The sequence below is a fragment of the Exserohilum turcica genome (genome assembly GCF_000359705.1).
Source record: "Exserohilum turcica Et28A unplaced genomic scaffold SETTUscaffold_15, whole genome shotgun sequence".
Lineage (NCBI taxonomy): Eukaryota > Fungi > Ascomycota > Dothideomycetes > Pleosporales > Pleosporaceae > Exserohilum > Exserohilum turcicum.
Genome location: NW_007359970.1, coordinates 607,246 through 630,366, shown reverse-complemented (window position 1 = coordinate 630,366; position 23,121 = coordinate 607,246). Strand labels below are relative to the sequence as shown.

General features: G+C 54.5%; 9 protein-coding genes across 9 annotated transcripts; 7 read left to right on the top strand and 2 right to left on the bottom strand.

Moving 5' to 3' along the window:
* Nucleotides 1-208: 208 nt before the first annotated feature.
* On the top strand, nucleotides 209-2,718 carry SETTUDRAFT_107452 (uncharacterized protein; the record flags this gene model as incomplete). Its single annotated transcript, XM_008025744.1, has 5 exons — nucleotides 209-481; nucleotides 553-1,413; nucleotides 1,463-2,092; nucleotides 2,140-2,419; nucleotides 2,471-2,718. 5 exons carry the CDS (start codon nucleotides 209-211, stop codon nucleotides 2,716-2,718), a joined length of 2,292 nt encoding a protein of 763 aa, XP_008023935.1.
* Nucleotides 2,719-3,896: 1,178 nt separating this feature from the next.
* Nucleotides 3,897-5,269, top strand: SETTUDRAFT_168404 (uncharacterized protein). Its single transcript, XM_008025743.1, has 4 exons — nucleotides 3,897-4,051; nucleotides 4,108-4,259; nucleotides 4,328-4,774; nucleotides 4,830-5,269. Exons 1-4 carry the CDS (start codon nucleotides 4,011-4,013, stop codon nucleotides 4,904-4,906), a joined length of 717 nt encoding a protein of 238 aa, XP_008023934.1. The 5' UTR covers nucleotides 3,897-4,010; the 3' UTR covers nucleotides 4,907-5,269.
* Nucleotides 5,270-5,503: 234 nt separating this feature from the next.
* SETTUDRAFT_107251 (uncharacterized protein) lies at nucleotides 5,504-6,187 on the top strand (the record flags this gene model as incomplete). Its single annotated transcript, XM_008025742.1, has 1 exon — nucleotides 5,504-6,187. One exon carries the CDS (start codon nucleotides 5,504-5,506, stop codon nucleotides 6,185-6,187), a length of 684 nt encoding a protein of 227 aa, XP_008023933.1.
* A 410-nt stretch (nucleotides 6,188-6,597) lies between these two features.
* SETTUDRAFT_168403 (uncharacterized protein) lies at nucleotides 6,598-9,715 on the top strand. Its single transcript, XM_008025741.1, has 4 exons — nucleotides 6,598-6,824; nucleotides 6,893-7,333; nucleotides 7,388-9,132; nucleotides 9,190-9,715. The coding sequence occupies exons 1-4, from the start codon at nucleotides 6,655-6,657 to the stop codon at nucleotides 9,489-9,491; spliced, it is 2,658 nt and encodes an 885-aa protein (XP_008023932.1). The 5' UTR covers nucleotides 6,598-6,654; the 3' UTR covers nucleotides 9,492-9,715.
* A 67-nt stretch (nucleotides 9,716-9,782) lies between these two features.
* SETTUDRAFT_149183 (uncharacterized protein) lies at nucleotides 9,783-11,149 on the bottom strand (the record flags this gene model as incomplete). Its single annotated transcript, XM_008025740.1, has 2 exons — nucleotides 9,783-11,049; nucleotides 11,110-11,149. 2 exons carry the CDS (start codon nucleotides 11,147-11,149, stop codon nucleotides 9,839-9,841), a joined length of 1,251 nt encoding a protein of 416 aa, XP_008023931.1. The 3' UTR covers nucleotides 9,783-9,838.
* Nucleotides 11,150-11,342: 193 nt separating this feature from the next.
* SETTUDRAFT_168401 (uncharacterized protein) lies at nucleotides 11,343-12,493 on the bottom strand. The gene is made up of 2 exons (XM_008025739.1): nucleotides 12,397-12,493; nucleotides 11,343-12,323 (listed from the first exon to the last, which is right to left on the bottom strand). The coding sequence occupies exons 1-2, from the start codon at nucleotides 12,418-12,420 to the stop codon at nucleotides 11,448-11,450; spliced, it is 900 nt and encodes a 299-aa protein (XP_008023930.1). The 5' UTR covers nucleotides 12,421-12,493; the 3' UTR covers nucleotides 11,343-11,447.
* Nucleotides 12,494-14,851: 2,358 nt separating this feature from the next.
* On the top strand, nucleotides 14,852-16,012 carry SETTUDRAFT_107021 (uncharacterized protein; the record flags this gene model as incomplete). Its single annotated transcript, XM_008025738.1, has 1 exon — nucleotides 14,852-16,012. The coding sequence occupies one exon, from the start codon at nucleotides 14,852-14,854 to the stop codon at nucleotides 16,010-16,012; it is 1,161 nt and encodes a 386-aa protein (XP_008023929.1).
* A 1,681-nt stretch (nucleotides 16,013-17,693) lies between these two features.
* SETTUDRAFT_149176 (uncharacterized protein) lies at nucleotides 17,694-21,196 on the top strand. Its single transcript, XM_008025737.1, has 6 exons — nucleotides 17,694-17,863; nucleotides 17,936-18,257; nucleotides 18,312-19,715; nucleotides 19,769-20,239; nucleotides 20,289-20,828; nucleotides 20,877-21,196. Exons 1-6 carry the CDS (start codon nucleotides 17,855-17,857, stop codon nucleotides 20,921-20,923), a joined length of 2,793 nt encoding a protein of 930 aa, XP_008023928.1. The 5' UTR covers nucleotides 17,694-17,854; the 3' UTR covers nucleotides 20,924-21,196.
* Nucleotides 21,197-21,573: 377 nt separating this feature from the next.
* On the top strand, nucleotides 21,574-22,896 carry SETTUDRAFT_129432 (uncharacterized protein). Its single transcript, XM_008025736.1, has 4 exons — nucleotides 21,574-21,855; nucleotides 21,911-22,070; nucleotides 22,121-22,643; nucleotides 22,697-22,896. The coding sequence occupies exons 1-4, from the start codon at nucleotides 21,669-21,671 to the stop codon at nucleotides 22,718-22,720; spliced, it is 894 nt and encodes a 297-aa protein (XP_008023927.1). The 5' UTR covers nucleotides 21,574-21,668; the 3' UTR covers nucleotides 22,721-22,896.
* The last annotated feature ends 225 nt before the right edge of the window (nucleotides 22,897-23,121 follow it).

Here is a 23,121-nt window from a genome sequence, read left to right as displayed (position 1 = left end):
CGTCGCTTCTGTATCTACCTTGGTCATATACGACGCCAGACGAGCGCCAACGGACCTCTGTTCTGCATCTTATCTGCACATTTGCCCCATAACTTCGGATCTGATTCTCGCTGCCCTCGGAGCCGCACTGTTCTCACCATCTAACCCTGGACACTACGCGAGCCTCTCGGATTTATACCATCTACGCCCACATCCCAGTGCAGCTACCATGAGCTTCAACATCGCTTCCGACGGTTCTCCTACGCCCCGTAAGGGCCCCGCTCGATTCCCGGTGCCAGGGGATCTCCGAGTTGACACTTCGCCAGAGGCTTTGGGTCAGGCGGTAGGCAGCATGAGCCTCAGCCAATACCCATCTTCTTTCCATCGTGTGTTTGGCTCAACGTTGACTTCCAACACACAGGGCTTGAAGCGGCCACTCGGACCTTCTGCACTGGGTAGTCGATCTCTTCTGGAGCAGCACGAGTTGCTTGACGGCTACAAGGTCAGTACCTCCTAGACATCCTCTGCAAACATTGCGGTCACCTGTCAGAAACATCAAGCTTACTTCTATAGAAGCCCCACATGGAGATGCGCGAGGACTCTACCGCTGTGGAATCGCTGATGCAGCGCCTCAACGGACGCTCTCCTGCCCAAGACCCGTACAGCTCCTCCAGCAGCTCTGTTCCCATCACTCCAGCCACGGAAGAATTTGCGCCCACACCACCCTCCGACATGGACAACTCGGTCGTCCTCGTGGAGGCTGTCGAGCTGCAGAAGTTGAAGCTTGAACTGCAAGAAGCTCGCAACGAAGTCAACCGCGTCAATCAAGAAATGCACAGCCAAAACGTAGCCCGGTCGACCATGGAGCACCTCAGCCAGTCATCGGAGGCTGATTACAGCTACTCAGGTGACGTCACGGAGCAAACACTTGCTAACCTGCAGAATAAGTTCAATACCTCAACCCGAAGCAACTATGGCTGGGGCAATGGATCTGCTCGTCTTGGTGGCATGGGTAGCAACAGCTTCGGACCTCCATACCTACCTCAGACTCAGGCGCAGTCCCGACCACAGCCCACACAGACTGGCTATCGCCGCACTGGCTACTTGAATGAACCCACTCACTTTCCGGTTGACCAAAGCTTCCGTAGCAGCGGCATGACCAATGGCTTCAACACTGGAATGGGTAACGGCTTGTCCAACAGCATGCACGCCAACACTAGCAACAACATGGGCATAGGTATGGGCAGCGGCTTGAGCAACCCGCCTAGTCGCCCAAACTCTGCGTTTGATCCTGGATACAGCCAGTACACTTTGCCGCCGATGTATCCAATTGGTCATCCGGCACCAATTGGCACCATGACTAGCAACCTGTCTGCGGATGCGAGTGAATTCAACTTCCCCAACGGTATGGGTTCTTCTCCATGGAATTCACAGGTAAGTCGGCAATCTCGTGCATTTTGATCACAGACTGATGGTGACTTAGGCCCAGAGCGAAACTGGCGCTCCTCAGTACGTTCCCCCGGTGGAGCCCATGAACTACCGTCGGCTGTTGGATCGCAACATGAGCTGCAACTGGAAGTATATCGTTGACAAAATCATCTGCAATAATGATCAACAGGCTTCCATCTTTCTTCAGCAGAAGCTCAAAGTAGGCACCCCTGAGCAAAAGTACGAGATTGTCGAAGCAATCATTTCTCAGGCATACGCTTTGATGGTCAACCGCTTTGGCAATTTCCTGGTCCAGCGCTGCTTCGAGCACGGTACCCATGAGCAGGTAATCGCTATTGCCCAAGCCATTCGTGGTAACACGCTTGCGCTCAGCATGGATGCTTTTGGTTGCCACGTTATTCAGAAAGCCTTTGACTGCGTACCCGAGGAATACAAGGCAACCATGGTACACGAGTTGCTCCGTCGTATTCCCGAGACTGTCATCCACCGCTATGCGTGCCATGTTTGGCAGAAGCTATTCGAGCTTCGCTGGAGCGACTCTCCGCCGCAGATCATGCGCTATGTCAACGAGGCGCTTCGTGGCATGTGGCATGAGGTGGCTTTGGGTGAGACTGGAAGTCTTGTTGTACAGAACATCTTCGAGAACTGCCTTGAAGAGGACAAGGTAATTTTTCATGTGCGCAGCTTGGCAGCCATACTGACTTTTGATAGCGTCCCTGTATCAACGAGGTCTTGGCCAGCATCGACGTGATTGCACATGGACAATTTGGAAACTGGTGCATCCAGCACATTTGCGAGCATGGTGCCCCCGCGGATCGCAGTCGCGCCATCGAGCATATCCTTCGCTTTAGCACCGAGTACAGCATGGACCAATACGCCTCCAAGGTGATTGAGAAGTGTCTGAAGATTGGTGGCAGTGAGTTTCTGGACCGCTATCTCGACCGTGTTTGTGAGGCGCGCCCTGATCGTCCGCGCATGCCTCTGATTGACAGTAAGTGAAACGGTAATGTGGGATGATGCAGGAATGTTAACGAGAGAACAGTTGCTGGGGATCAGTTCGGTAACTACCTCATCCAGTATATCTTGACCAACAGCAGCCCCCAGCATCGCGAACTTGTAGGCGGCCATATTCGGAAGCACATGGTGTCGCTTCGTGGCTCCAAGTACGGCTCCCGTGTCGCTATGCTCTGCTGCAACCCCGCCCTGACTACGCGCCCTGGACCTCCAGCCGGCATGCTCCCACGCTACGGTAACCCGACATCGCGACCCACGTTTGGTGCTTTCCGCTAGATGTCAGTCTGGGGTCCTACATGTCTTCGTCCACATAGGCACCGTTGGGTATTATCAGCTTGTACACCCTCGCTCTCAATCTCGAAGAAGGTATCGTGGATATGCCCAAAAGCTAAGATCAATGTCGAAAAGATTGTCAGATCCATTGGCTTAAGATGAGCATAAGTACGTATTCCTTGCTTTTGCTTGGGACAGCATCACTTGGTGAACACGGGTTATGGGCGTATATGTCTTTTCTTGTTTAGCATTGCATTTTCATCAGTCGGAAGTTACTTGGGCAGGTTAGCAAGGGAATGGTGAAAGGATAGGAAACAGCGAGCTGGATTGTGCCGACATAATTAGGCTTGTGAGCGAAAACAGGCCAAATGGGGCCTTAATGGCAGGACGATAATGGTAGTGTGATAATGGCAGTGTTTACGGGAGAATGTATGCATTTTTCTTTGTATGCAACGCGCGAATAATGGGATTATGCATGAGATATTATGGCCGAGAGGACGAAAACCCCGATGTTGCCGCCAGACGGCAGCGTTCGGGGACTGGGGCTGCCAAAGTTCGGGGAAGGTTGGAGATTGCACGGAGTTCGGAGGCTTTTCGGACGTGCTCGCACGAGCGAGCGACACCTGGGGCATCAAGGAGATTTGTCCAGACGGTAGCACAGATGCAGCGAGAATAGGGCTGGAGGCAAGGGCACTCTGGACAGCATCTAGACGATGGAGTAGGCGCATATTAGCAACGAATCTCGGGCCTAAGTATTGTAAGGTGACCAAAGGTGCAGAGGCGGCGACGAGGCGGCATCTATGGAGATGCCGCTTCGGCGAGCTGCACGCAACATGCGAGTGAGGGCGCGTTGCCGACATGCAACAAACCAGAGGCATGGCTTATACGGCCTTACTCATCATTAGCCGTCTAGAGGCGGCGGCTTGTGGCTTGTGTCGCGGCGTAAGAACAGAGTGTTTGTGAGGTCATGCATTGATGACCTGATCTGCGGGCGCGCAGAATAATCGGCCCAGCAGATTTGTAGTGGTAGGGCTCTCGGGCGGGACAGGGACAGGGCCTAGCGATGCCGGAAGCTCGGCCACGTCACCATGGTGTAGGCTTGACTGCTGCACCATCTTTTAATAAGTCGCCGTGCGCCGCTGGAGGGGTCTTTGGACATTTTTCAAGCACACCTAACCCCCGCGACAAACAACCCTCTTACCTCGCGCAACAGGCATTCTATTCTTCGTAGCCTCACCCGCCAATTCACACTTGCCACACACACATACACACATAGCCCACCCACACAAGTCAAGATGAAGGTTCTCACCAAGGAAGAGGAGGATGCGCACTACAAGTAAGTGGCGCACACGCAAAGAATAACCATCATTGGCTTCTGCTAACCAAGACCAGTGCTACCGTCAGGGGCGGCACAATAGGAGGTGTTATTGGCACAGCGATAGGTGCCGCAGGTGTCCTCGCCGCGAGCAGACGCTACCACTCTTTCCGAGCCCTCACTGTGCCATTCCGCGCATTCCTTGTGGCTTCAACCGGAACCTTTGTCGGTATGTCCAAAGCCACCCACACTTCTTCTGTCCCAAAAAAAACTTCAAGTCTGACCACGAAAATCTAGCCGTCATCGCCGCCGACAGAGCGTCCGCGCAATACGACATCGAGCACACCCCTGAAAAGAAACGCCAGATCGAGCGTGAACAGCAGCGAGAAGCCCTTCTCGAATCCAACAGAACCCCGCTCCAGCGCGCGAAGGATTGGGCGACAGAAAACCGATACCCACTCCTCTTTGGCTTCTGGGTTGCGTCCATGGCCGGGTCATGGCATTTTGTCAACCGCAACCCTTACCTGAGCAAATCGCAGAAGCTGGTGCAGGCGCGTATGTATGCTCAGGGTGGCACACTGGCTGCGTTGCTCGGCAGCTTTGCTATTGAGGGAGCAGATGCGGCCAAGGGCAAGGGAAGATGGGAGACTATTAAAATCATTGATCCTAACGACCCTGAACACAAGCACGTTATCGAGAAGAAGATCCACCATGAGAGGTACGCTGGTGAGGACCAGTGGAGAGGTATGATGCTTTCATTCGACATGTGCAAAACAACAAGCTGACTTGGACGACACAGAAATGGTCGAGGCTGAAGAGCAGCGCCAGAAGGAGCGCAAGGCCGCTGCCCTGAGAAAGGAGCACCAGGCCAAGTAGCACCGGGATGCTGCCAACAAGAAAGAAGAGAGGGAAGAGTATCAGAACAAGGAAAAGGCCTACAAAAAAGACTAGTACCTCCTCATCTTTCTCGAACAGCTTGGCCCGCCCAAGCACGGCGACGCTCGGATGGGCTTTGTTCACATGTCCAGGACCTTGGTCCTCATTTGCAGGCGTTGTGGAGCAGCATTGTCATCGTCTTTTCTTTACCCTATATCAACGACTTTTTGTATGACTAGGTTTCATGTTTGCAGTTGGGCGGTTAAGCAGCGGCGCGTACTACTAGCATGGAACACACTTGAGGGAAATAAGTTTGCTCAAATAGACTCTTCGGTTACTGAGCTTATTCGCTGGTCTCCAAACATGCATGCTTCTGAATGCAAGATTATGAATTTCAGGGTCCACGATCCATGACGTCTGCGCTTCTGGATGGATGCAGCACCGTGCATGAAGCACGTCAGAGATCTTTGCGATGGAGCTAACGAGTTGTTTCTACAGTGCATATGGCCTTGGATGTTGCCGCTCTGTCATCTGTATTTTTCTGCTTTGGTTTTCGTACGTGCTAGTATCGACTCACCTTCGGCCTCTGATGATACAATGGACTCGGATGTTGCACAGCAATTGGACTCGATAACACACAAGCTCATGTCAACCACATGTCTTGCACATGCACCCAAGAAACCCCAGGAGGCGCAGCTCACGGCAATCATTGCAGACCTACAAGTTCATCCCACGATTGAAGCTCTGCTGCATATCCTGAACCACGACTTGCCATCTGCACACTTTCTGGTGCGACATATGCAGGCGCCGCCAGCTGTCGAGGGGATGCTGCTCCACGGCATCTTGCATCGCGCTGAAGGCGACTTCAACAACGCACGCGCATGGATAAGCGACGTCTCGGACGCATGCGAGGGCTACCAGCCTAAGCGCAAGGAGGAAGGCCAAAGACTAGATTCCGAGATTGTAGAGCAAGTCGGTAGCAACTCGCACGTGTCCGATTCGCTCGTCAAATTTGTCTACGGCGGCCAACACCCTGGGTGGCTTATCGACGCGGTCGAGGCGTTTAGAAGACAGAAGCAAGGCCAAAGCAGAGACGGAGAGGGGGCGCAGATTGAACAGAGGATCCGAGACGAGGCGGAGAGGCTGCTGGATTGGTGCAAGAGCAAGTTTGGCAGTCGAGTGTGGCGGGATGCGACCAAGGCGTGGGTTGCAAACAGCGAGGAAATCGGCAAGATCAGTGCGGATATGGTCAGCGGCGGGAAGGGGTATCGTAATTTCTAGTCTGGGGCGTATTCGCATATGTACGTGTTTTGTGGTTGTGATGCTGTCTTGTGGCCGTGGTGCTCGTGTCACGTCGATGCCAAGACCACGGTACTTAGCGTAGTGGTCATGCCCGCACAACGCCCCCCCCCTCCCTCCTCGGCGCCTCCTCTTGACCCGCGTGGTCCACGGAGCAGCTGGGGAGAGCAACAGGCTCGCATGTGCCCGTGGCGGCGTGCAGGCAGAAGCAAAACGGAGGACATGATGCGGCAGGCCGTCATTTGCACCGCAATCACCACCACGGCGAGTTTGGTAAGCGAGTGCGAGCGTCGGGCCTAGGGTGCAGGGGCGAATGGCGCCAGGCGGCCCCCCCAGTAGGCGGTCGGCCTGTGACATCAACGGCCAGCTTTCACTCCTACCACCCTGCCACCACAGCATTCTTCCCGTGCCCACGTGCAGCCCGTGGCTGGACTGCAAAACAGGTATCCATGGCCGACGAACAGCTCAAGCCCAACGGCCAGAGCCGCCCCAGCAACGTCAAGCACCACACCTCACCGTCTCTCATGATGAACTCGCACTTTGCAGGCGTGGGCGACAATGCCGACAAGCAGTCCTACGAGCATGGCATCCAGGTCATTGACGAGGACAAGATGTTCAAGTATGTCGTGTCGCTCGATCCACGGTGTTTGGGGGCGCCCTCAATGCTAATGTCTACTCGCCATGCAGCGGAAATCTGTCGTCGTACCTCAGTGTTGAGAAAGTCATCCCCGCTGGCTTCAACTACCACCTCATTTCTGTCTTTGGCTCGCAATCCACGGGCAAGTCTACGCTCCTCAACCACCTCTTCGGCACCCAATTTGGCGTCATGTCGGAGCAGGAGCGTCGCCAAACCACAAAGGGAATCTGGATGAGCAAGAACAAGCGTGAGGAGGGCGGCTCGAGCATGGCCGAGAACATTCTCGTCATGGACGTCGAGGGTACCGACGGCAGAGAGCGAGGCGAGGACCAGGACTTTGAGCGCAAGAGTGCTCTTTTCGCCCTGGCCACGAGCGAGGTCCTCATCGTCAACATCTGGGAACACCAAGTCGGACTGTACCAGGGCGCCAACATGGGCCTGCTCAAGACCGTTTTTGAAGTCAACTTGCAGCTCTTTGTCAAGGACAGCCAGTGAGTCTCTCGACCGTGTTTGCACCACATGTCTCGTGCTGACCGCCCTGTCAGATCCACTCCAAAGTCTCTCCTATTCTTCGTCATCCGCGACCACATCGGCACCACACCTCTCAAGAACCTACAAAATACCCTAATACAAGACCTGTCCAAACTGTGGTCGACCATTTCGAAACCCAACGGTCTCGAGAGCTCGCGGATAGAAGACTACTTTGACTTTGCCTTTGTTGCATTGCCACACAAGATTTTGCAGCCGGAAAAGTTTGACGAGGCAGTCACGCAGCTCAGCGCAAGGTTTAAAGAAGGGTACAGTGACCCAAGAAAGAGTGGGCTCATTGACGAATCAACCGCACCTATTTTCCTACCTCAGTACCATCGCCGGATACCTGCCGATGGATTTTCTACCTATGCAGAGGGCGTCTGGGATCAGATTGTGCACAACAAGGACTTGGATCTGCCAACGCAGCAAGAGCTCCTAGCCCAGTTCCGATGTGATGAAATTTCGAGAGAGGTGCTCGTTGCCTTTGACGAGAAGATCACGCCCCTAGAAGACAAGCAGGCCGAAGCTGCTCGAGCAGGGACATTCTCTGTCATCCCTGACCTTGGATCCGTCATGAACGCAGCGCGAACAAAGGTCCTCAAGGACTTCGATACCAATGCCAGCCGATACCACAAGGGCGTCTACAAGCGAAAGCAGGCAGAGCTTGAGGCCAAGGTTGATACCCGCTTGAAGGCATTGTTCCAAAAGCAGCTCATGTCTGCTCACAAAGCTGGCGTGGAGAACTTTACCGAAGCCGTTAGTGCTGCAGTAAAGAGCGGCCAGAAGAAAGGAGGTTCATATGACTTTGCTCAGATTGTCGATTCAGAAAAGAAGAAGGCACTCTCCCAATTTGAGGAGGATGCAAAGGCAATGGCTATTGAGGGCGCCAGCTGGAGTAGCTACGAGAATGAACTGAAGAACTACAAGAAGGAGCTGGACGATGTCTCTGGCCGTCTCCGCAAGGAAGAGATGAGACGCCTAGCCACTCGGATCGAACGCTGGGTACGCTCACGTTTGGACGAGTCGGTTGGACTAGAGTTCAACAAGCTCGGATCAGGCCGAGGCGGTTCTGGCGCGCCTGAGAACGGCGACCGACCTCCATCAGAGAAGGATCTCTGGGATCGGGTCTGGACCATCTTCACGGAAACTGTCTCCAGTGCCGAAAAGCGGTTCACCGACCGAGCTTCCAGCTTCGATGCTAGTCCCGAGGAGGTGGAAGTCGGTCTGTGGAGATTACGGCGCAAGTCTTGGGCTGTGCTTCGTGCAAAACTCGACGAGGAAGTCATGGAGGGCAACATTCTGTTGAAGCTCCGGGAAAACTTTGAAGACAAGTTCCGCTACGATGATCACGGTGTGCCGAGAATATGGAGACCCACAGACGACATTGAGGGTATCTACACCAAGGCGCGCGAGTCCACAATCACTGTGATCCCGCTCCTCGCCCGTTTCAAGCTTGCGGCGACGTCAAAGGCTCCGCCGCTCGATGTCTGGATCGGAGAAGCACCAGCTTCTGTAACTCCAGCAGACGAGGACGATCTGACGCCCATTGGCGGCGTTGACGATGAAGAGGGCAAGACGTTGGAAGAAGAAATGACAATCTTATCCGACGCCAAGCAGGCCGATCTGCTTGTCCGCTTCAAGAAGACCGCAGATGGGGTCTATGTTGAAGCCAAGCGTAGTGCGATTGGCGGCATCACTCAAGTCCCATTATATTTCTACGGCTTACTCCTTGCGCTGGGTTGGAACGAGATAGTGGCCGGTATGCATCTTCACTGCTCCCTTGATTAATCTAGATAACGGTACTGACACATTATAGTTCTCCGCAACCCCGTATACTTCATCTTTCTCATCCTACTAGGCATCGGTGCCTACGTCACCTACACGCTTAACCTATGGGGTCCCATGGCACGCATGGCCAACGCCGCCTCGCAACAGGGTCTGGAGGTCGGCAAGGAAAGGCTCCGTACTTTCCTCGAGAGCTCCGACGCCGGCCGCCAGGCCATGGCTATGAGTGGCAGTGCAAACGACTCTAGGAGGTACGAGGATGTGCGCATGGATAGGCTGAACGGTGATGGAAAGAAGAGCAAGGCCGACGATGAGGACTTGGACGACATTTGAAACCGGCGAGGGAGGGGGCTGCACGGGGGTCCGGGAGGAAGTGCGGGCTTGAGTTATCTTCTTGATAGAATAGAATAGGATCAGGCTTTCAGGCTAGGGTTGGAGTCGCGCGGCAAGCTAGGCGAAGGAAGGAATTTGTTGCTGATTTCCTAGGGGTCCACTGCAAAAAAAAAAGAAAGGCCAAAAAACCAAAATGGAACTTGGTTCTTGTGCGCTTTGATTTGCGAGAGTTCAACTTTGACTTTGGCCTCACGGGTTTCTCGGGAGTGAGTACTTGGTAGTCATTGTGAAGCTCGATTCTGTCTACATACAACCAGTCCACTAATAACTGCACACGAGCAATTATCTCAGACGCCAAATTTCCTCGGATCCAAAGTCGCAATATCGGCGCTCGTCGCCTCGCCGTCAAACACGATTTCACTCAGCAACTTGCCCGTGCCAGGCCCATTCTGAATGCCCCAACACGTATGCCCAGCACCCATGAGCAAGCCCTTTACGCTCGTCCTGCCGACCAGAGGCCCGCCTCCACGACTCACATTGGGCAGGTAACACGCCTGTCTGGCCGTGACGTGTCCATCGCGCAGCTCCTCAGAGATAGCCGAGACCTGGTCGACAATAGCCTGGCAGCGCGTCTCATCGCATTCAACGAGATGCGTCGACGCGGGCAAGGGCACTACCAAATCGCCTTCGCCGCACGCGTAGACTTCCTGGTTGGGCCGCGCGTAGATCTCTGGTGTGACTGTCTCGCTGCGCTTGCTATTGCCACTGCGTGGCATGTCGATTGCGGTGAAAAGCGCATATGCGGAAACGGGTCTCGAGGGCCGGATTGTGACGCTGTGCGCTCGCATGGCGGAAATCGGGGCCGCGTTCCACACGGCTTGGGTCCAGGGGCCGGCGGTTAGAATGACCGTGTCGGCGGTGATTTTACATGTTTCTTCGCTGGAGGAAGAGGAAGAGGTGGAGGAGGACGAGTCTTTGCTCGTGTACGAGACTGATGTCACGCTGCCGTTTTCCTGGTCGATGCTAGTTGCAGTGCCGTAGAGAATCCGCACGCCTTTTTCTTCGGCCAGCTGCGCCATGGCCGTGGTGAAGTGGAACGGATGGACCTGTGCTGTTGTAGCTGGGGTCCCCATTTCCTCGTAGGTCTGGATGCCGTCGGCCGCGATCCAGTCGAGGTCTTTGGGGACGCCGGCAGCGCGCAGCAAGCTGATTGCATGTTGAGTTCGTTTTTGCAGGCTCACCGAGTCTTCTTGTTTGGTCGTGTTTGCGCTCTTGTGCTTTGCGAGAACACCGTACATTTCGATTTGCCCGCAGTGCACGGCGCGGTAGCCCCAGCGGTTTGCGCCATCGTGCTTCGCGGCAAGTTCTTGGTGGAGCCGGTAACTTAGGGGCACGAGGCAGCTGGGGTACGCCCACAGGGCCAGGAGGCCGCCTGCTTTTCCGGATGCACCGCCGGCGATCTTGGTTGCTTCGAGGAGAGTGATTGAGTCTCTTTCTCGGTTGAAGTTTGGATGGTGTGAGAGAAAGTATGCTGTGGTTGCTCCGATGATACCGCCACCTGGAAAAGCGTTCAATCAGCCTGGGATTGCTGTGCAAAGCGGAAGCCGATGACATGTACCAACAATGACAATGTTTCTTTTTTGCTGCTCGTTTGCCATGGTGGTTGCTAGGCGCGAAGAGGCTCTCAGCATGAAGAGGTTGGTGAGCAGAATGTGTGGTGTTGATCGTCTGGCATTTTCGGTGGGTATTGGACCGATTACACAGGTACGTCATAGGTCGGTGGTGCCGACGCTGAAGGCTGCAGAGTACTCGATAAGGTACTCAGTCAAAGTACTCAATACAAGTACAGTCTTCTCCAAGGAGAGCAAATACATTACTACAGAATCATATGTAAAGTTGGTTAGGTATCTACATGCGGACAAAGGAAAGAGAGAACCCGAATCCTCGTAACAGGGCTTAGAAGTCCCCGCCCATATCGCCGCCCATATCACCACCCATATCACCACCCATGTCACCGCCATCGTCACCATAATTGTTCTCGACATAGGTATCGCCGTGGTCACCTGCCAGTGCTGAGCCTATGAGACCACCAGCTAGCAGGCCACCTCCGGCTCCAAGAGCCATACCGCCCATACCACTTCCACCGGGACGTCTGCCACCCATGCCCCCACCCATAGGCATGCCGCCACCCATCGGTCGCCCATAGCCTCCACCTCCACCGTAGTATCCTCCAACAGGTTGGCCGTAGCCTTGCTGGCCATAGGCTGGCTGTCCATAGCCATACTGCTGTTGCTGGTAGCCTTGTGGGGACGGCGAGTGTGACGAGCCATTGGACTTTCCAAAAATCTTGCCTAGGAAGCCCTTCCCCTTGCTTCCCCTTTCCTGGCCATAACTATCCTGCTGCTGCGCCTGTGGAAACGGGCTTGGACTTGGCTGGCCATAGCCACCGTACTGTGGCGGTTGGCTCTGGACCGGCTGGTTGTAATAATCATTCGAGGCTCCGCGGGCGCGCGATTCTTCCTCTTCTTGAAGTTTCCTTGCGAGTTTCTCGTCCTCATCAATATTCGCATATGGATTGTTACTGCCAAGAGCGCCCTTTTCGCTGCCGCCTGCAGGGACACCACCTACCGCTTCACCGACTGGAGATGCAGCTTGGTTAGGAGGGGCACCTGGAGGGGGGCCAGGAGGGGGTGCTTCGCCAGGAGGATAAACGGGCTCAGTTGGTTTTTCCCATTGTGACTGTTTCGTATAGATGTTTACGTAGAACCATTCGCTGTACTGTGTGTTCCAGACGGCTTTCCAGCCTTCGGGCACCTTTGGCGGAGGAGGGCCCTGCGCGCAGTGTTAGCCGTGACCATCCGCTGCCGAGCAAGTTGCTGTTGTCATGCTGCAGGGACATGCGTACCTGTGGAGGTGCGAATTCCGCCATGCTGTGTATTCAGCGGTGTAGGGTTCTCTAAGTCTGGCTCGACGTAGGTGATGCAGAGGTTATCGCAAAGTCTGTTAGATCGCGGGGTTGTAGTGATGGGGTAATACCCTGCACCGCCGCGGGTGAGAATGACCATACGAGTGCGAGTGCGTCATCGTGGCGAATGCATCATGTGCCGAAAGCCTGCTGAGCCACGGTCCACGTTTGCAGTATTACTAGCACCTTCGAACGCATCCGTATGATCCGTGGGCTGTGGGCAGTCGGTTACGAAGGAGGTGAACAAGTGAAAGTGTGAACATGATGATGTCATCATGTGTGTGGTATTGGTAGCAGTATGCGAACATTGGCACTCGAGGGACGCAGAATCAAGCTAGACCTACACGGCTCTAGATGATTGCAATTGTAATTGTGCCTGACGATCACCACCAATAAGTCGTCTTCAATTTGCAAGAACCTGCCACGCTTACCCGCCAACATGGCTCATTCCCTCTATTCCCGCCCTCCCGCTGGTACCGTAATCCAAGTATGCCACTACCACAGTCTTGGCAAGCGGATCACATGCAGCTGCTTGGTTACTACTGGCCTATAGTTGAGGAAAAAGTCTCGGGTATCTAAACCAGCAGTGATATACGCAATACCACTGATTGCACTATTCACACAGTCTGCAGCTGCTCGATTGTCTTAGTAATACCGACTGCAGCCCGTGTTTCCACAGCCAAGAGGTCAACTTTCCTTTTCTTCATCGCATTCAGCTCTTGGTGCACTACGTGTACTTGCACAGGAACAAGCTCTGTTTGAATCCATGTCGGCTAATCACGGGTGGTGATAACTTATTAGTGACGATGTGCAAAGGTTTAGGTCTTGGTCCGGTCGTGGTCCGGTCCGTGATCGTCCTGTTGCATTAGTCGCATACTAGTAAAAGACGTCATTTGCCATGGTCGTAGCTTTACATGCCTGTTTGTCTGCTGTACCTAGTATTTTTCTTGGTTTATTTTCTTGGTCGGTAGCCACTCTGGTGGTATCCCTGCGATGGGCGCAAGACCATGATCCTAGTTCGCGACGCTTGAGTGATTGACAAATCGCAGTTTGACGTGTACATGGTGTAACCGCCTGAAGCTTATTCCGGAGAATGGCGAGAGGAGACAAGAGTACTAGGACACGGCAAGAGGTAGTTTCGAACCATGCACTTGCTGAGATTGCGTGGCATGTGATGGTGACGTGCTCAACTCTATCCTGCATAGAGCTCCGTGCGGCCTACCACCTTGCGTTTCATTCTCGAACTCTCTGGATATCGCACATGCGTATGCAACCGGGGGAATGGGCGATTCCGCAAAGAGTATACCGACACACTGTGCTGCTTGGCGAGAGTCGAGTCAGGCCAGTTCCTCCATGCCGGGTATTCTGTCAGTCGACGGCGTTGCCGTGTCAGACTTATGTGGTTCCGTGCCTTAGTAAGAGGCTTTCAATAAGTGAGTGGATCCAACCATGTACTGATTCTGGCCGCGTATATGCAGCGGGGCGGCCATAGGGTACCAGTACGTCTGGCCGCCATGCCGGAAAGAGAGGGTAAGGCGGAAGGCATTGTTCTCGACGCCGTGTGGCACTGGAGGCTGACCCGACAATGTCGATTACAGCCAGGATGGGAAAATTCGGCTCCAGAGGCTACGATGCGGCTCCGGAGCACCCACGGGGCCGGGACAGCATATCGATCTATGAATACACTAGGGCTTGGATGGAGCCATGGAGCACGCACACGACCGCACCATAGGGCGGAAAACCGGTGCAGAGACCATGGAAAAGGGCACCCGAGTTGTCCCGGTGGAAGGCTCGGTTGTAAACATGCATCCTGAGCTTACGGCGTACCGGCATGAATGAGGCATAGCGCTGTACGTAGGTGTAAACAGCGCAGCTGGGTTGAGTGTGGAGATGCTTGGCGGGGCTTTGAGGACAGGGATATCCAGACCAGCGGTTAATGCAGAAATGGGACGCGGTTGTCGGTGAGGGGTCCGGGGCGGGTGCTGGGTCCATGGTCGGGTCTCAGGATGGTGTATGGGAGTCGTCGTGGCAGGACGGGTGCGCGCGGTGCAAAGCCACTAATAGGACCTGGGCGGCGGGAGGGTGATTGGCACCAGGCACCTGAACATGACGGACAGGAGCGGCATGGTCGGGGCCGGGCGCGGCATTTTGACGGTATTGGCAAAGTCAAGATAGCAGAGTGGAGTAGTCGTCCCAACGAGGTGGAGATGGAAGGTGGCTGAGTCGAGATTGCCAGGCGACTAGGACGGCTGTCGTGTGACGGTAAAGTCGGGAGCTGCTTGGCGCCCACCACCACCACCACCAGGGCGGTACTTATCAACCGGCCAATCCCCATGGCTGAGCGCGGGCTATCCATGGCCTTTTGGATTTCAATGCACGGCCGCGTCTTGTCAAGATGATGATCCAGGACGAAGACTACTTCATCGCGCCCAAGGGCGGCCGCCGCTATCGCTGGTACAACCAGACCCGCCCGACAACCTCGAAGCGCATCTCGATGAGTGATGACAGGGGCATCAACGACTCGAGCCGCCTGCTGCAGCTGCCGCGAGAGCTCCGCGACGAGATCTGGGAGCTGGTCTTCAACTCGACGAGGCTGACGTTCGGCATGCGCTACACACCCCGCCATGGCGAGCGGTACCTCAAGCCTGCCCCACATTCGCTGGCCCTATTACGCGTGTGCCGCCAGATCAACGTCGAGACACGCGACCTCTGGATGCAGCGCGTGCTCTTCAACTTTGAGGACCCCCAGACGATGCTCAACAAGCTGGCCGAGTTGCCCGAGTCGACCGTGTCCAGGATCCGTCATGTGCGCCTCATCGGCTCCCCCATGATGCGCTATCTCAAGGGCTTCGATGACCTCATGTACCGCCACGAGTCCATCTTCCAGCTGCTCCCCGCACTCCGCCTCGACTGCCTGACCATCTTTGCCGTTGCGCCGGCTGCGCCAGAGTACGATGCGCTGACCAACCTGGTCAACCGTGGCAATGGATGGAGAGAGCTCCGCTATATCACTCGTAGCTCGCGCATGCTTGGCTTCAGTCCTTCGCGGAGCCATGGATCCCGCGAGACGGGCGATATCCGTCGCCAGCCCCAGCCCAGGTCCTGGAACAAGAGGCTGGTGGGCCGGGACGGAGACGGGTCGGGATCCTCTGTGCAGGTGTTCAGGGCCATAGACGAAGACGACTGCGCTTCCGTGCTTGACCCGCTCAGGCGCGAGCCGTTCGAGCAGAACCCAGAGGAGCACGAACTCGACGACTTTGGCCGGGTCGACGACGAAGAACTGACCAGGGGCGCTGGTGCGCGAAGAGCATTGCTTGTGCTGGTTAGGCGTGGCGACAAGGTAGATGTTGGCCAGAAATCTCCCGGCTACGGCAAAGAGCGCGACATGAAAGCCAGATTCAACAAGAGGACGTGGAGAGTGCGAAACAAAGTAATCATTTGGACCTCGCCAGACAGTGAGAAGGATGACGATGACGTGGGCAATGGGTGGGCGAGACCCCAGCTGCGACGCCCCCCATACGGCTTTGACGACTACTACGACATTGACGACTTGTAAAATGAAGCAGACGCGCGAGTCGACTTTTGCTGATTTGTTTGTTCTCTGGATGTCTGGTACATTACCAAGTTGATCTACATTGGAGACGGACCACGACAGATGCGGGAGGAACGCAGCATGCCTTCATTCTCGACTGCAACGCCAAAGTCGACGACGAGATTGTGCATGGCGACGGCATGTTGCACTTCTACCTACTCTGTTGGCGCATGGACAGCCATCACGGTAGTTGTGACGACTAGGGGCAGGATCCCTGGCAAGGTGGCTTCACAAAAGACTCCGTTTAGGCGTATGGCTACTTGATGGGGTATGCGATGCCCCGGCCAAAGCGCAGGATGGTGTTTGTGTGGTTTTTGGAAAAGGGCTTTTTTCTTTGTTTGTTTCTCTGGAGGGGGTGGGGGCGCATACGGACATGTTGAAAGGTGTAAGCTGCTTATTCTCACAGTATGCTTGGAAAAGTACTAGGATGCATATTAGAATACATGATCAGTCACCGGCTGCTGCCCTGGGGTCGAGCGATGGCCGTGCATGCACTCGCGTGGCAGGACGACGGGTGTTCAAACGTGCCCATGTTGCACGTGACGGGGGGGGATGCGAGAGACGTGGAGAGACGTCGTACTAGCACTAGCATGCAGCCAGATTTGGATCGTGCATCCGCCCCACCCACCACGGCGTCGTCAGTCGTCGTGCCCAAGGAACTCGCTGTGGTTTCAGTCAACATGCGCCAATCATACCATACCGCCGCCAAGGATCGTCGGCGCCATGCTCCACGACAAGGAACGTCCTTGGAAGCAGCATGGGGGGAAAAGTGCTCATGGTACGCCGTGTTGCGCCGTCAGTCCTCACGCGTAGACATGTATGTGTAGGTGTAGATACACTACGCCTGCCGAGACCAAGGCATAACGACGCCAGTGTAGCCTCGCCGTGGTGGTCGGAATGCATGCATCTCGAGGTACACGGGACCCTTTTGTGGTGGCACTACTGCTACCAAGAGCATGCCCCCTCTGCCAGTCTCACATGGTCGGCGAGCCGGTTGGCTTTGGCACAGGATAGGCTGCAGTGCAGTGCAGTCATGCTGTACGTGTATTGCAGGTGAGCTGGTCTTAGCCAAGCCGCCCAGGCCATGCGTTTAATCCCGCTCTTGTGGCAGAAGAAAAAGAAAGCATCCGGGCCGTCAGCTGCGACCGAAGCAAAAGTCTCCATGGCCGTCTGCGCAGGCAATACTGTCCGTACATGCACATGTGCCCTGGCCGGGGGGGTTGCCAATGATGAGACTGGGGCGGGGCGACGTTGAGCAGTGGGACAAGGATTATTGCGCCGCGCATGGCAGCCGACCAGGCCCTAGTAGCAGTAGTAAGCAGCGGCAGGCAACATGGATGGAGGTGTTGAAACGCAATGGGCAGCGTACCGTGGTCGCAGCAGTAACAAGGCCGCCGTTGAAGGCGACGGGCAATGCGCCGCCTGGCCAGAGCGAGAGAGGGGCAGCACGCCAAACCAAACGCCACTGGGCCTCCGTCTTGGCACCGCCGCTCTTGACGTGATCTGCCCCCCCTCGGCACTGCACCAAACGGATTAGCCTCCCCCGTTCTTGATTAGCATGTTCTGTCTCTTGTGCAATCCCGTGGGGTTTGCACCGCTGCCAGAGCGTCGCCTCAATACACCGAGGCCACAGCCCCCCGCGCCCATCGCAGCCTTGAGCGTCCCTCCCCACCGACAACACCAGGCGCGCGCGCCTGCGCGGGCGACGGCCGCATCCTAGACTGGACAGGCGCTCCGCCATCACGCCGCAACAGGAACCCGTCAATTCTTCCCTCCAGCCGGCCGTCTACTGTCACCGTCACCACCATGTCCGAGGTAGGCTCCCGTCTCAGGCTATTATGATTATTACATCAGCCACGTATCCCCATGGAGGCTGACAGCCCATAGTCTACCGATGGAACGTCGCCGCACGGCGACGACATCCATGCATCCAATGGCCGGCCCTACGACAAGTACCATTTCCAGGAAAAGAGCATCCCCACGCACGGCCTGGATTTCGAGGACGACGAGGACGAGGACATTGACCAGCTCATCGAGGACCTAGAGTCGCAGGACGGCGACAATGCCGACTACGAAGAGGAGGAAATCCAACAGCCCGGCGGCGCGCGCATCATCCCAGAGGAACTTCTCCAGACCGACACGCGCATTGGCCTGACGTCCGCCGAGGTGCTCGTCCGCCGAAAAAAGTTTGGCCAAAACAAGATGAAAGGTATCGCCTCCTTTCACTCGTTGCCTGCGCCTGCTTGCTGACCTGCCCCCCCAGAGGAGAAGACCAACAACTGGATCAAATTCTTCATGTTTTTCGTTGGCCCCATTCAATTTGTCATGGAGGCGGCCGCCATCCTCGCAGCGGGCCTCAAGGACTGGGTGGACTTTGGCGTCATTTGCGGCTTGCTGCTCCTCAATGCCAGTGTTGGCTTCATCCAAGAATTTCAGGCCGGCTCCATTGTCGAGGAGCTGAAGAAAACCCTCGCGCTCAAGGCCACCGTGTTGCGCGATGGCGCCCTGGTCGAGATTGAAGCTCCTGATGTCGTGCCCGGCGATATCCTGCAGGTGGAAGAAGGTGTCATTGTCCCGGCCGACGGACGCATTGTTACTGAAAATGCCTTCATACAAGTCGACCAGTCGTCCATCACGGGCGAATCACTGGCCGTCGATAAACACCGAGGAGATACCTGCTACGCTTCCTCGGCGGTAAAACGCGGAGAGGCTTTCATCGTCATCACAGCTACGGGCGACTCGACCTTTGTTGGCCGAGCTGCCTCGCTTGTCGCCAGCGCATCCAGCGGGTCGGGGCACTTCACCCAGGTGCTGCACGACATTGGCACTATACTGTTGGTCCTTGTCATTGTATCCCTCCTGGTTGTTTGGATCAGTTCCTTCTACAGGTCAAACGACATAATTAAAATCCTCCGCTTCACACTCGCCATCACCATCGTCGGAGTGCCTGTCGGTCTTCCTGCCGTTGTAACAACAACAATGGCAGTGGGTGCTGCATACCTTGCCAAGAAGCAGGCCATTGTCCAAAAGCTCTCTGCTATAGAGTCGCTTGCCGGGGTCGAAATACTCTGTTCAGACAAGACCGGAACCCTGACCAAGAACAAACTTTCCTTGGCCGACCCATATACCGTACCCGGCGTCGACCCGGAAGATCTGATGCTAACCGCTTGCCTGGCCGCTTCACGTAAGAAGAAAGGCATCGACGCCATTGACAAGGCGTTTCTCAAGTCTCTACGATACTACCCGCGCGCAAAGCATGTCTTGAGCAAGTACAAGGTCATTCACTTCCATCCATTTGACCCCGTATCCAAAAAGGTACAAGCCATTGTGGAGTCTCCCCAGGGTGAACGCATAACATGCGTCAAAGGTGCACCGCTATTTGTCCTTCGCACTGTCGAGGAAGACCATCCCATTCCTGAAAATGTCGAATTGGCCTACAAGAACAAGGTTGCCGAGTTTGCTACGCGCGGCTTTCGCTCGCTTGGTGTCGCTCGCAAGCGGGAAGAGGAAGGATGGGAGATTCTCGGCATAATGCCTTGCTCAGATCCTCCGCGCCACGACACTTACCGAACTATCAACGAAGCCAAGTCCTTGGGCCTGTCTATCAAGATGCTTACTGGGGATGCCGTTGGGATTGCACGAGAAACTTCCCGACAGCTCGGCCTGGGTAAGGGCGCAATTAGAACAAACGACACGTGGACCAATCTGACACTGCATTAGGCACAAATATTTTCGATGCTGAGAAGCTTGGTCTCAGTGGCGGTGGCGAGATGCCCGGCTCCGAGTTTTATGATTTCGTCGAAGGCGCCGACGGCTTTGCTGAGGTGTTTCCACAGCACAAGTTTAATGTTGTTGAGATCTTGCAACAAAGAGGCTACCTTGTTGCAATGACGGGTGATGGTGTGAATGACGCGCCGTCCCTGAAGAAGGCAGACACCGGTATCGCCGTTCAGGGAGCTTCGGACGCTGCTTGTTCAGCTGCTGATATCGTCTTTCTCGCTCCTGGTCTTTCAGCCATCATCGACGCTCTGAAGACATCGCGGCAAATCTTCCATCGCATGTATGCCTACGTTGTGTATCGCATTGCCCTTTCGCTTCACCTTGAAATTTTCCTCGGTCTATGGATTGCCATTCTGAATGAATCACTAAACCTCCAGCTGGTCGTGTTCATTGCCATCTTTGCTGACATTGGTAAGCAACCTGTGCACAAATCCATCTTCTTACGCTAACAGTGCTATAGCAACGCTAGCTATTGCCTACGACAATGCACCATACAGCAAAACTCCAGTCAAATGGAATCTGCCCAAGCTCTGGGGCATGTCGATCCTACTTGGTGTCATTCTTGCCGTGGGGACTTGGATCACTATGACAACCATGCTGCCTTACCTTACCGGTGAGCAGCAAGGCGTCAGCGGTGGCATCGTTCAGAACCATGGACAACGGGACCCTATTCTGTTTCTCGAGATTACATTGACAGAAAATTGGCTCATCTTCATCACTCGCGCCAATGGTCCCTTCTGGTCATCGATCCCTTCATGGCAGCTGGCGGGCGCTATCTTTGTCGTAGACATCCTTGCGACATGCTTCACAATATTCGGATGGTTTGTTGGTGGAAGAACCAACATCGTTGCCGTTGTCCGTGTTTGGGCTTTCTCTTTTGGTATCTTTTGCATCATGGCAGGTGTCTATTACGTCTTGCAAGGAAGCCAAAGATTTGACAGTCTCATGCACGGGAAGCTACTCAAGCGAAAACAGAAGCAGAGGAGCCTTGAGGATTTTGGTACGTACAACTCTGACTATGCAACCTGGAAACTACTAATTGGTGTAGTTGTTTCACTACAGCGCGTTTCAACACAGCACGAAAAGACGACATAGCATAATCGGCCTCCTCCGTCTACCCGTGACCGATTGCTCAGCAGCGCTACACTGTGTTAGCAGGTCGTTTTTTTTATTTATTGGGATTATTCTGTTTGTGAATTGGCCTGTGAGTGCAACCGCGCTTCATGTCCATCGGCATTCTTTTTGTATCAGTCATCCCATGAAGTTACTATATGTACATACGTAGGGTCCTAGGGTTAGCTAGAGAGCTCTAGTTTCTCGCTTGTTTGTTGCGTCGCCAAGCACGAATGCTGCATGTATCACTACTTTCTGTTTTATTCGAATAATGATTAAGCTCTGTCATAGACAATCAACAAGCCCCTCAACACGCTGTACCGGATTCAGTAACCGATCCTGCGTGCATTACGGTTGGCAGCCTATCGTTGTCAGCTCCCAAAATCCATGCCAATACCTACTACGGCAAGCAAATCATACGCTTCATGACAGGAGCTGCTCCCAGTCAGACTAATGCTAAAGCTGCGGAAATGGTGCTAACGGCATTCCCCCAATGCGATAGGCCCCACCATCGGCATTGACGGACACGCGTTGCGACCCGGACTTGTAATCCGGGACTTGCGACCCCGCATGCTACTTAGCCCCTCAATCATCCAACTGAACAAACCACTTCATGGTCAAGCTTCTGAGAAATTGCTCACCGATCAGCTATAGAATCAAATCTCCACATATCTTCATCACTTATCCCAATCGCTCAATTATATCACACGCCCGAACCCTTGCAACAATGGCCAACCTCGACGTGACCATTCCGAAGTTGAAACTCAATGATGGCGCCTCAATTCCCATGTTGGGTTATGGCACCGGAACTGCTTGGTACAAGCGTGATGACGATGGCAAGATCGATCAAGCGACCGTTGACGCCGTGAAAATGGCTATCAAGTTGGGGTACACACATCTTGATGGAGCAGAGAGTATGCATTCCTGTCCCGGTACTGAAATTGAGCTTCTCTAACGGTTGGTTGACAGTATACAAGACCGAACGCGAGCTTGGAATAGCCATCAAAGAGAGCGGTGTCGCACGCGAGAAGCTTTTCGTGACGACCAAAGTGAACAATGAAAACATCAACGACATTGCTGGTGCAATCAAGGCAAGCTTGGAGAAACTTCAACTAGACTATGTTGATCTGTAAGACTCCTGCAACGATGATATATCCATGCGTGACTGATTGATCCAAGTTACCTCATCCACCAACCTTGGTTTGGCAATTCAGAGGCCGATCTCCAAAAGGCTTGGGCCGACATGGAAGCTGTCAAGGCCTCAGGCCTGGCCAAATCCATTGGCGTTTCCAACTATCTGCCCAGCCATCTGGCAACCGTTCTCAAGACGGCCAAGGTTAAGCCAGTCTGCAACCAGATCGAATTCCACCCTTACCTCCAGCACCCAGAGCTTCTGGAATTCCACAAGCAAAATGGCATCGCCACTACCGCATATGCACCTCTGACGGCTGCCACCAAGGCAAAGCCCGGGCTCGTGGATGGATATGTGGAGAGTCTGACCAAAAAGTACGCCGTGAGCGAAAATGAAATCTTCCTCAGGTGGTGCATCGACCAGGACATTGTTCCAATTACGACGAGTAGCAAGGAGCAGCGACTCAGCGATTACCTGAGGGCGATGACATTCAAGTTGACACCAAAAGAGATTGAGGAAATCAATCAACTGGGCCAGAAGAAGCACTTTAGAGGTTTCTGGGCAGTCAAGGTAAGTTCAGTTGACAGGACTGAGGCTAAGACAAAGACTGATTGCATGCGTAGTTTGCCAGTGATGATGGATCGTGAGATATCTAGACCAAGACAAGATGAAAGCAGAAACTGAGAGTATCACATGCCAAAGGAAACATGGGGCAGAAAGTGCGAGGGATTAATAGCTCACCTAGCAGGCTTGCTCAAGCGCCATTGGTTCGGTGTAGTCTCCAATCCACAAGATGTGTGCCAGCGATGCTCAATGAAACAAGTCTGAGGATGAAAGTTTTTTATGCATGCATGTTTTTCTATGGCAATTGGTCTGAGCCAGGCAGGTAGACTGCCTATCGGTAAATGCTGTTGGTTGCAAAGGCATGCCTACCAATGTCAAGCAAGGCAGGGAGCTGCGTCTGAACGCGAGCCGCGGCGCCAAGACGGGCCGCTCAATCTTTCCGCGCGAGCTCAGCAACTTCAGCCTGCACGTCCGCTTCTCGCCC